At 35.6% G+C, this 12125-nt stretch overlaps 1 protein-coding gene across 1 annotated transcript; it reads right to left on the bottom strand.

Moving 5' to 3' along the window:
- Positions 1-5764: 5764 nt before the first annotated feature.
- LOC132933209 (uncharacterized) lies at positions 5765-6301 on the bottom strand. The gene has a single exon (XM_060999523.1). It carries the CDS (start codon positions 6299-6301, stop codon positions 5765-5767), a length of 537 nt encoding a protein of 178 aa, XP_060855506.1.
- Positions 6302-12125: the final 5824 nt, after the last annotated feature.

The raw sequence follows: 12125 nt of genomic DNA, 5'->3' as shown, positions 1-12125 counted from the left end.
TTCTGGTAGATTTGTTGTCATTCTTCCGTTTCTGAAACCACGCCCACTGCTTGGTGACTCAAAAACGTTAGCTTTGCAACGGTTCAAGGCCCTAGAATGTCGTCTCAACCACAACAAAGACCTGCAAGATCAATATGCTGAGTTCATGCTCGACTTTGGAAATACTTGTTTATGGCTGATATCAAGCAGATGTAAATAAATATAAACCAGATTCTCATCAGACCCGCTCACAGAGATTACTTGCGGATTCTGTGGAGATTCTCGTCCACATCTCAGATTGACGAACACCGTTTATGTACTGTGACGTACGGCACCTCTGCAGCTCCATACCAAGCACTTCGCACTATCCGTGAATTAGCGACTGTAGATGGTGCAACATGACCGATAGCTGCTTCTGTATTATTAAATGACACTTTTGTTGATGATATCCTGATCGGAGCCAACTCAACAGAAACTGCTTTGGAATGCCAATCCCAATTAATAAACTTGTGTGCCATGGCGCAATTTCAATTCCGAAAGTGGGCAGCAACAATAGTCAACTTCTGCAAACTGTACCAGAAGAAGCCCGTGCCATTTCACCATCTGTCCTTTTCGAGAGCAGTGAACATTCAGACTTGAAGGTGCTAGGTCTGAAGTGGGACCCGGTAGCTGATAATTTTTATTTTAAAGCTAAACCGTCAGCAGTCATTCCAACGAAGCGTAAAGTCCTTTCAGACATTGCTAGGATTTTTGATCCGTTAGGCTTGCTGTCGCTGACAACATTCTGGACGAAACACGTCATGCAGCAACTCTGGATTGCTGGAGTCAAATGGGATGAAGAAATACCAAAGGATATTCGCTGTAATGTGGACACGATATCAGTCAGAGCTAATGTGAATTGAAGCCGTCTCTATCCCTCGTCGGATCACATTTGACGACGCCACATCGATCCAACTCCACGCATTCTCGGATAGTTCGGAAAAAGGATACGCTGCGGCCGTTTACCTTCGAACCACAACTCCTACCTCAGTTCATTGTCACCTTGTGACTGGCAAGTCGAAAGTGGCCCCTTTAAGAAGGTCTACAATTCCGCGACTTGAACTATGTGGAGCTGTTTTAGCTGCCAGACTTCTACGCTTCGTCATCGATACCTATTCAAATCGTATCAAAATCGATAAATTCTATGCCTGGACATACTCAACCACCGCTTTAGCGTGGATACAGTATCCTCATCGTTGGGCTACGTTTGTTGCTAACCGCACTAGCCAAATTCACGAGCTCACGTCACCCGACATTTGAAACCACGTTCTTACACATCAAAATCCAGTTGATTGTGCGTCTCGTGGACTTTTTCCATCAGAACTTGCTACTCTTCCGTTGTGGTGGACAGGACCTGCATATTTACTAGAATCTCCTGACGAATGGCCGTCTGCTGTAAATCATTCAAATACAACTGATGCTAACATCTCCACAGAAGCGCGAAAATGTACCGTTCTCCTAACTACGACAAACTGCTCAATTAACAATGTTCTACAGCGTTTCTCATCTTTAGATAAAGTCCTGCATATTATAGCCCAGGGGTGGCGAACCTATGGCACGCGTGCCAGAAGTGGCACGTTGACCAAATTTTCGTGGCACGCAAATATTATTCATCTTAAAAAAAAATATTATATTTTAAAACTTTAGTATGAGAAATTTTAAGAATCAAATTTATAAGTTTGTAATAAAATGTGTTTATAAATGTTATAATAAATAATATTTATGATTTTTGTACTCTTATTGCTACGATAGAAATATAAAGTACCCAACATTCGATTACGAAGTTTATTTTAAATTTACCAATACCGCGACCGGTTGCGATAACAACAATTGCACATTTGTCAGCCGTTCAAGGTTCAAACGAACTTATAATTTAGTTACCCGTCGGCCGTCGTCAACTATTGTGATTATTGATAATCAAATAAATACGAGTATTTTATTAATATGTCACTTTCAAAAAAAATGAAATGTTCTGAAGAATCAACGAGTCGAAACTTTCAAGAATGGTGGACATTCAAATATGGTATGATATTCAAAAATAATAAAGCGTTATGTGTACTGTGTTCAGAAAGTGTTGGATGTCGGACTTCATCTGTCAAACGTCATAAAACTATTCATAAAACACTGTTGACAAAATCTGCCGATGAACTAAAATGTTTTATTTCACGTGCACTATCAAATAAAGATGCACTATACTCCAGATATTAAAATGTTATCTTCTAAAAAATAACAACAGAAATCACATTAATAAATGAAATAAAACTTTACATATACACTATTTATTTATTATTTATTTATTGAATTATATAGTATATACCTAATAAAATGTGTTTAATTATTGCATGCTTTTTCTTTTCATCTTACCTAGTAAAATTCATTTTTTTTTTTGGTGGCACGTGAACATATTTCAAAAAACTTGATTTTAAATTTTGGCACTTGACCCAAAAAAGGTTCGCCACCCCTGTTATAGCCTATTGTCTTCGTTTCTCCAACTCACGTTCAGCTACTTCGTTCACACATCAGTCCACCAGCAACATATATAGTACGTATGTTGTGAGAGAGGCCGCCCAGGTCGTCCAGATCGTCCGCCGATTGCGTTACACCCGTCACCGTCTCAAGACTTTAATAGAATTAAGTTAGATTTAAGTATTGTTCCTGTGTTTGTGAGCTCTGTGGTCATTGCACCAAACCGATTCGACTACAGAGACCCTCCACCCATAAATAGCTTGCACCATCCTCATTCCTCGGTAGTTCCCTCCCGTCATCGTTGTTGTCGTCGCCGTGCACATTTGGTTGCCTACCCTAAAATTGTCGTCGGTTAGTGGTGAAATTGACAGCCATCAACACATGAAATCTCGTCTCGGTTGTCACCGAGTGGTCCTTCGGGTAGTCCCTATTGTGGGGCGCGTACAGATATTGTGAAAGAAAAATATATGTCATTAGTATAAACTAACATAGATAATAATTAATAATGATATATTGTAATACTAATAGTTATCTAAAAAAAAAAAATTAACAAATGACAAATGAATTGTTTCATTATCAAATTGTACTTAATGTTGAAAAATCAATGTACCAAAAATATATTGTGGATTGTATGATTATATTGTATTTCACATGTACTGACGTGTTTCCATTTGCCAATTGTTGTTTTCCTTTGTATTTCAGCTACTCGATGTGCAACAAACGTTCTCCATTTCGTCGAAGGTGAAGCGATCCATGCCAATACTATCATTGAATAGGTCCAAAAGTATTGTTGACTAATTTTTAATTGTAACCTCGGTATTAATTTATTCGCTAGACGTGTTAATAACAGTGCCGCACAAAGTTCTAATCGAGGTAATGACAATGTTTTTAAAGGTGCCACTTTGGATTTTGCGCATATTAAATTAGTGTGATGAATGCCCGCGTTGTCCGTACATCTCAAATATAAACAACATCCATACGTCAATATACTAGCGCCCGAAAATCCTAGGACCTCAATAACAGACGATTTTAAATTGTTCGTAATTTTGCGGGTTATTGATAACCTGTTTAACGTGGATAATTGTGTTCGATACTCAAACCATTGTTCGTGCACTGGAACGGGTTTGTCCCAATCAATCTTTTCACGCCATAACGCTATTAATTTTGCTCACACTATTAATGGGCCGACTAAATCGAGCGGGTCGAATATCGCAGCTATATCGGACAGCATTTCGCGTTTGGTAACAGACATCCCCTTTACCTTTTTATTCTCACGCACGTTATATTTTAATATATCTGACGTAGTATCCCAGAATAAACCTAATACCTTTTTCAAAGAATAATTAAGTTCGTGTTTATTTGATATTTCTATATCTTTGCTAGGTAGACTTGATGTTAATAAACTTGTGTCGTTTGATGGCCATTTTCGTAACGTTAGACCGGCACTGTTCATCACCACAATCAAACTGTCGCGTATGTTAATAACTTCCTGTTCCGTGTCAGCTCCGGTTAATATGTCGTCCATGTAAAAATCGCGATTGATAATAGGCGTGATGTATGGGTATTGTTCGTATACCGTTTCGGCTAGTACTTGTAAACAACCTGTTGCTAAATATGATGCGGGTACCGTGCCATACGGATCGTAGAAACGGATTTTAGAATTATTAGTATAGTAAGTTATACATATTATGCGTCCACTCACCGGCAGCGGACGGATCGCACGTATCGGTCCGTCGGTAATGCCGACGAAATTGATCGAAGGGGCAACTTTTACGACTGTTGTGGATGACGTCATACGGATTACCGATAAGTGGACGCGTGTCACAACCGGTCGTCACTGGTCGCCACACTGATCATTTGAATTTTATTGCATTTCGACACTCACTACACACGTGTTTTAATTATAATATATTTATTATTTTAATTATAATTATTATTACACATATTATGGACATCGCAAGTCTAATAACAATTGTACAAGAGTACGAAGAGTTATACAATTTTAAACACCCTCATTACTCGAATCAACAAAGACAAGATAATATTTGGGAAGAAATTGGAAAGAGATTAAATCAAATTGGTAAGTTTATTCGTATTTCAATATAATTAGTTAGTAAAATAAAATTATTTAGGTACAAAATGTTTCCGGCGACCGAATGGGCATCCGAATCCCGTCTGACCGACGACGCCGCCGATCCCGCGACTCCTCGGTTCACGATCGAAGAGCTGCGCGATGGACTTGACCTACCACGTGACGCAGGTCCTCTCGGTGCACGGCTGCTTCAGGAGCTACCTGCGCAGGTTTAATCGGGCAGACGACAGCTATTGTTCATACTGCTTGGACCCCGATGACACGGCCGAACACACGCTGTTCGCCTGCCCGAGGTGGGGAGACGAACGCGCCATCATGGAGAGGATCCTCCATCGTCCTCCACACGCCGGCGACGTCGAGGACATCCTCTGCGGCCCCACCCGGACGAACCGGACGCACGATGTAGGATCGTAGAACAGGCCACGAACAATAGACGCGAGTTCATGGTGATGGTGGAAAGAATCATGAGCACAAAGGAAGCGGACGAACGGGAGGAGCAGCTGCACGACTGACGTCAGCACACGATGAAAAACGGCTCGCACACGCTTCGATGTCGCAACAGCGACACGTCGGAGGTGTCACCGACCACCGTTCTTCATCCCCCCACTTGTGACACCACGGGAGGGAAGGCGATCACAGCATCGCAGGACACCGGACAGGACGAACGAGACTACCAGAGCGGCGGACTCCGGTCGGCCCTAGAAGACCAGGAAGGCGCCTAACACACACTTGCAAACGTATCGTAAAATAAATAAAATGTCATGTAATAGGGGGGTAAGTCGGGGAATTGTCCCGTCTACCCCTCACGTATGTATATGTAAATGTTGATATCATTAAACGATGGTGGCGCCGCGGAAGTAATGGGAAAGCAATTCCCGCGGCGTCGTCGGTTCAAAAATGGAAAAAAAAAAAAAAAAGGTACAAAATGTTTAGTTAATCATAGTCACGTGAATCTCCTTCCAGCTCGAACTCTCCTTAATTGCCATTCTACTGACCCTGCTGCTGAATTGAAATAACTTTTGAAACCATCCCTAACTGCTAAACCATCTGTTTTCGAATTTCCACCTATATTTCTTAAGTCTTGCAGTCCTTTCATGTTGTAAACAGAAATATTCAAATCATTTTCTGTCCAGTGACACGTGTCATTTCTTAGAAAGTTGTGCAAGCAGCATGTATCCATTACAACACTCACAATGTGTTCTGGAAACATAGACAACTTACGTTCGAAAATTTCCGTGCCAATATTCCAAACGTATTTTCCACAGTATTTCTAGCACGACTCAACCGATAGTTAAACACTTTTTTTTCTTCGTTTCTTTGTGCATCGTCGCGTGAGTATGGTCGCATCAAATTCGTGCATAATGGGAAAGCAATTATGACGTGAGGTAATACGTCATTGCCCCCTGGTAGTATTTTTGGTGAAGGTATATTTAGAGTTCCATTTTGTAAGCCTTTACCCAAATTAGAATTTTGCAAAATTCTAGCATCAGAGTTTTTACCAAAAGCCCCAATATCTACGACTATGAATTTATAATTTGCATCCACTAAGGCTAATAGCACCGTACTAAAGTGTTTTTTATAACAAAAATAATTTGATCCACTGTGCGGTGGTGCCTGTATCAACACGTGTTTTCCATCAATGGCAGCAATCGCGTCAGGAAAATTCCATTTTTCACGAAAACCTTCTTCCGATTCTCTCCATACTTCTTCAGATGGTTTAGGCATTACTAGTGGCTGTAGAAATTGGGATATGGCTTCGTAGGTTGAGTAAACGATTCTTTGTACTGTGCGTTCATCTAGCCTAATGGAAAATGAAATTGAACGAAAAGAGTTCCCAGTGGCCAAAAACCTGAAAAAAAAGTAATGGCAACCGAAACAAGGTTAATATTATTCTATATACTCAAATACCTTTAAATAAATAGCCTAATATACGTGTATCCTTAGTTATAAAACTGAACATTTTATAATTTTTAGGTTCTGAACGAAGTGATGAATGTATTGATTTTAAAATGTGTGTTTTTTTATTTTTTATGTATCTACATTCTATGGTCATTTTTTTTAAAGTTACACCAAAAACCAAAATTGGTTTTGTATTGTAAAATTAATACATTCACCACTCCATACAGAATATAAAACAAACACATCGTTAATCACCTAGGTCATAATCTAAAAATATTGATTCATTGTAATGCATTACAGGTAATGCATGCAAGGAGAGATGGACCAGAACTAGAGACAACCATAGGAAGGCTTTGAATCTGCGCAAAACCAAAAGCGGCCAAGCAGCATCAAAACTGAAGCCCCCCAAATACTATAAAGAGCTCACTTTCCTCACTCCGTATTTGAATGACGAGGAAGAGAGACTTTCAAACCTATCGCCACCTATTGGTGATGATAGTAACGGTGATTAAAAAGAGCTTGAAATATCACGTAATCTAAATAATATAGATAGTGATACAGTAAATGAATCAAGTGATACACGAGAGTTACAACCAACATCGTCCAAGTTATCATCACGAAATGTTGGTAGGAAATCGAAGTTTGTAACACCACAACAACCAACTGCAGCTAACGTCCTTCAGGGATATTTATCAAGAAAATAACAACTTAACAGTATTCAGAGTGATCCTATGGTTGATTTTTTTATAAATATGGCAAAAACAGTCAAGACTTTTCCTATTCGAGATCAAGATCACATTAAGGCGCAATTGTTTCAAATGGTTAACAATGTAAAGATGAGACTCGCGTTAACTTCACCAACTCCTGTTTCCAACGTAACGATGCCTCCGCCCCCATCAAATAATTCAAGGTTTTCTACACCGTCTACTTCAAAACAAACTTCAAATAGAACAATGTATTTTTCACCTACCGTGAACAAAACTCTGCATATTCATTGCCCGTCACCTGTAACGATGTCTCCTTTTCCTGATTTAAATGTAATTATGACTCCATCACCTAATTCTAATGCATCGATGTCTCCTATATCTAACTCAAGTGCCGTTATGTGTCCTTTGCCTAATTCAAATGCCATTATGACTTCTTCACCTTCCACAAACGAATTTTCTTATACGCAGGATCAAGATAATCAATATCTAAGTCAATTTTTAAAATTTCCTTATAATAATATAAATAATGTATCGGAATAACTTTGTTTTGTACTACATTGTAAAAAACTGACTCAACTAGAATAAAAAGCTTATTGGTTTAAGAATGTAATCGTGTTATTTTTCACATTGCGTTTGAAACGATGTATCTACTTAATATTTAATACCTACCCAATAATTATATTTTTTAATACTTCAAACTAATTGTTTTTAATACATACCTTAAACACACAGCAAGTTTTTGTTCTGGTTCTATCGCCTCTCTGTATGTTGTATTCTGTCTTAATATATGAGGACGTAAGATTTCAAGAAGAGTTGTGAATTTGGCATGAGACATACGAAAATACTGGAAGAATTTTACATCGTCGTTAAGCAAATCGGTAAACAGTGTATGATATTCTCCAAATTGTGAGCTTTTTTTGAATATGTCATGTATCTACATTCTATCTTTTCTCTTATTTCCTCTTCTTTCTTCTTCATCTTCTTCATCTAATAACAAGGCAATAATGACAAGTTCTTCATCACTTTCCATGTTGTCTATTAGGTACACACACTGTAATGTTTCCGATCGTTCACTCGGAACGAAAATGCGAATGTAACTTAAGGGGGCTGCAGTCGATCGTGTTTTAAGGAAATTAATATAGGCAATTTAACATGATAGCATTAAACTGACTTGTAAGTGTGTGCAATTTAAACGAACCTTAGTGTGTGTAAGTCTAATCGCTCTCAATATTTACCAGGAACCGACCCGCCGTCGATATCAAGCATCGTAAACAATTAAACGGAAACGACTAATTATGTGGGTCATAAAATATATTGTTGTCAAAAGTAGGTTATTTTAGTATTCTTTATTATAATAACTAAACCTATTTTTGTATATACAATTTGTTTACTCATTAATTACATAATCACTTTTTTTACGTAAAAGGAATAACACAATCACTCGCATACACCGAAACACCTGTATATTATAAAAAAGGTGAGGAAGGTGAGTGCTAGAGAGGATAAATCATTACGACTTGGTACTTACTACTTACGTACTGATATTTATACATATACATATTAATATTATGTTTGAACTCGGCGTTATTTCACTCACATAAATGTACATAATATTGTAAGTTAGGTATCTTGGAGAAAAAAATAATGCGATCCATATAATATGAATATCAAGTTAAATTATTATGTTTTTATAATTTATTTACAAACTTCTTCAGTAAAAAACTTAAGCGTAACTATGGTTAGTCACGTAAACGACGGTTGCTATCAGCTCTTGAGTCTATTAACTCGGGCAACATCGCTTGGAAATAAAAATTTTCTAGCAATGATTTCATTTTGGTTTCGAAAAAATCATCATCTCTTAAAATTTTTTGGTATAATATACCTGTAAACATACGTAAGTGGAAATCAATTTACGATAGTTATTAGTATAACCTATATTTATTTGTAATTTAAGAATTATAATTACCTTTAGGTGACCATATTATAAAATAACAAAACAATCTTTGAGTTATTTGTAATTGACCCATAACTTGAAAATAGTATTTGTCACTTTTTTTTAACTGTAGATTTCCTTGATTGTCAATAGTTGCAAATTTTAATTTTTCAGTTTCTATAGCTTCTTTTAGGAGTTAATTGTTTAATTGTAGATGGACATTTTATTTCAACTATACCGTTATCTTCTAATAGTCCATCCGGACTGGCTGCTAAAAACGGTAGTTGTTCATAAATGAAAAGGCCAGATTCTTGAATTTTAAGCCCTGTTAGTTTTTGAAACTCTATCTTCGCAAAGGGTTCGCACTCAATACCTTATCTTGTATGCTCATTTCCGCAAAATGTTTTATACAACATTGACTTAATTGTATTAGCTCTAGACGTCGCCGGTCGAAGTTTACAAATGGTTCCAAAGTTTGACGCGGTTAAACGAATTCGTTTTTCTTTATGCCATAATTCACATACCGATTGAAGTTTAGTCGATTTTTCAATTAATTTGATTTCATCACTATTTTTTATAATTGTAATCGTCATAAATTCTAATTTAAGTTTTTCGTAATCATTTTCATCCATATCCAATTCTTTACAAATATCTTCTTCACAATTTGTCCACTGCTACATTTCCTTTTTCCCGCAATATCACGCATACGATTTATATAATTGCGTAAGACATGGTTTTTACATTAAATTTTTTGAATTATCATATTCGGACCATAAGGTTTAGCGAGTTGTAATTTTTTACTAATACTGCTATCACCATCACCAATTAATTTATAATATATAATATTATGCATTGCTAAACTTTCTTTGAACCCTTCAACTATAATATCTGACTCCATAGAAGTAGAAGTAGAAGTCCAATTTTTGTAGCATTTGTGCTCACAAACTATATTTTGTTTTGTGTTTGAGGCTCTTTCACATATGACACAGTACTTATTGCAAACACTCATAAATAAACATTTTTTCGTTCTATACCCAATAATTGACGCTACACCCGATGAAGCATTGTAATTTGTTTTATAAGATCTTTTTGACGAAGCTCCATCTGCAACAACAGTCACTAATGCACGACCTTGGTCATCCACTTCTCCATTTTGTATAGCAAGTTTTGCCTCTTCAATTCCAGCTAGTCTAATTTCATCTAACGAAGCATCAAATAAATGACTATACAATTTCTCGTGATATTTTTGATATGAACTATTAGCATAACAAGGCATATCTAGTACGGCCGTAAATTCATCCAATTGCGAATATCCCTAACCAGTATTAATGACGGCTGAAGTAATTGCCATATTGATATCAACATCTTTCCTATCAGGATCTTCCGAATAAATATTTTCAAAAACTCCACATATTAAGCATTTAAAAACAAAATTGCTAGAAAATCCATTTCTTTTTTCATTTACTAACGTCATATTTTTTGAGAATGAACATTCGAAACCTTATGTTTAATACGTCGAATGGATTTAAAAAAACTATGCAATATCAACTATTCGTCTACCACTTAATAAGTACCTAAAATAAAAACAAAAAAATTGTAAAAAATGGATGTACCCACGATCTGCCTTTATTTAAAAATATCTATAAAGGTAAACGAAAGAAAAACGATTCTGAGCGACGACAGTCTATCAGTCTATAATATTACTTAGTAATTTAGTATATTTGTTAATATTATTGTGATGAAAGTAATTTATTTTACTAGTTTGCATTAGTACCTATACTACGCAGTAGATTTAATTCAATTTTGCTAAAATAATAATATTTTTAATTTACAACAAAATAGCATAAATCTTGGTTATTTAATATGTAATTTCGTCCACATTTTAACATAAAAAACAAAAAACAAACACGGTTATCATATATATTTTTAGATTTTTTGGTTACAGAATAATCTACTTGCGTGGAACTTAGTTTTAAATGTTCAACCATTAGTTATAAAAGTTGAAAAGTTTAAAAATTTTAAACTAAAATCATTTGTAAATTTTGAATGATATGTATTTTGTCAAAATTTGAACTTTAAATGCTTACTAAAAAAAACTGTGCTTATGTATTTTTAATATTTTTCAGCTAATATTGTAAGATATATCAGGAGCCTTGTATTCAATTTTCAAGTTTTTTGATCCTACAAATACAATTTTATTGACAAGTAAAGAAAAATAAACTAAATAAACTAAATAATTAAAAATTTTAAATGTCCGTAAATTGCCCAAAACGATTATGAACTTACTCGTAGTTTTGCGTGTCGTTCAAATTATCACTAGTTGATATTTCTAATACCACTGCTTCGGCTTCGTCTTCTTTCGGGTACAATATATTTGAAAGCGAAGGTACAGTATCAACGGTATCGTCCACATTATCAGTATCAATACTCTATAATATTTTATAGTAAAACAAAAACAGTAATAACAAATATCTAAAATCGTTTGAGGATAAATAGTTATTTTACGCGATTTCGTAAAAATTTAAATTAAACGTTCATAAATGTTTTTGTGTAATGCCGCTTTGGTTTATTTTATAATTATTCAAAGGAAAATCATGGTAAAGCTTGTATTCAACTTTAAGTAACCTAACCATAAGTATAAATACTAAATTTTTTTAAAACTTCACGTAAAATACAAATTGAATAAATAATAATAATTAAAAAGGTGATAAGATAAGTTATAGTAATTAATAGATTTGTAATATTTTATACTTTTTTTAAACCATTCAGGGCATTAATGTTACCTTTATTTTTCTTTCTCTTGGATAAAAGAGTTTTAGTTTTTTTTCCATAATGCCAGTCACTTTTACTGTCCATAGCACCAAAAATGAAAAATATGTAAATATTTTACACAAAAATTCTCTCTCTCGATACTGCACATTATACTATTAGTAGTATATATTTGTATGTTCACAGCCAGCTTTTCCACGGTAAAAATTTTTTTCCAAGGGGGAATGTCCCCCTTGGAGCA

This window comes from Metopolophium dirhodum, chromosome 1 (genome assembly GCF_019925205.1).
Source record: "Metopolophium dirhodum isolate CAU chromosome 1, ASM1992520v1, whole genome shotgun sequence".
NCBI classification, from domain to species: domain Eukaryota; kingdom Metazoa; phylum Arthropoda; class Insecta; order Hemiptera; family Aphididae; genus Metopolophium; species Metopolophium dirhodum.
Note: the sequence above shows the minus strand (reverse complement) of the source record. Positions and strands in the feature narration are given on the sequence as shown.

Excerpts from the sequence above, each read along its gene's own strand:
- LOC132933209 (XM_060999523.1), bottom strand. The coding sequence starts at position 6,301 with ATGCCTAAACCATCTGAAGAAGTATGGAGAGAATCGGAAGAAGGTTTT.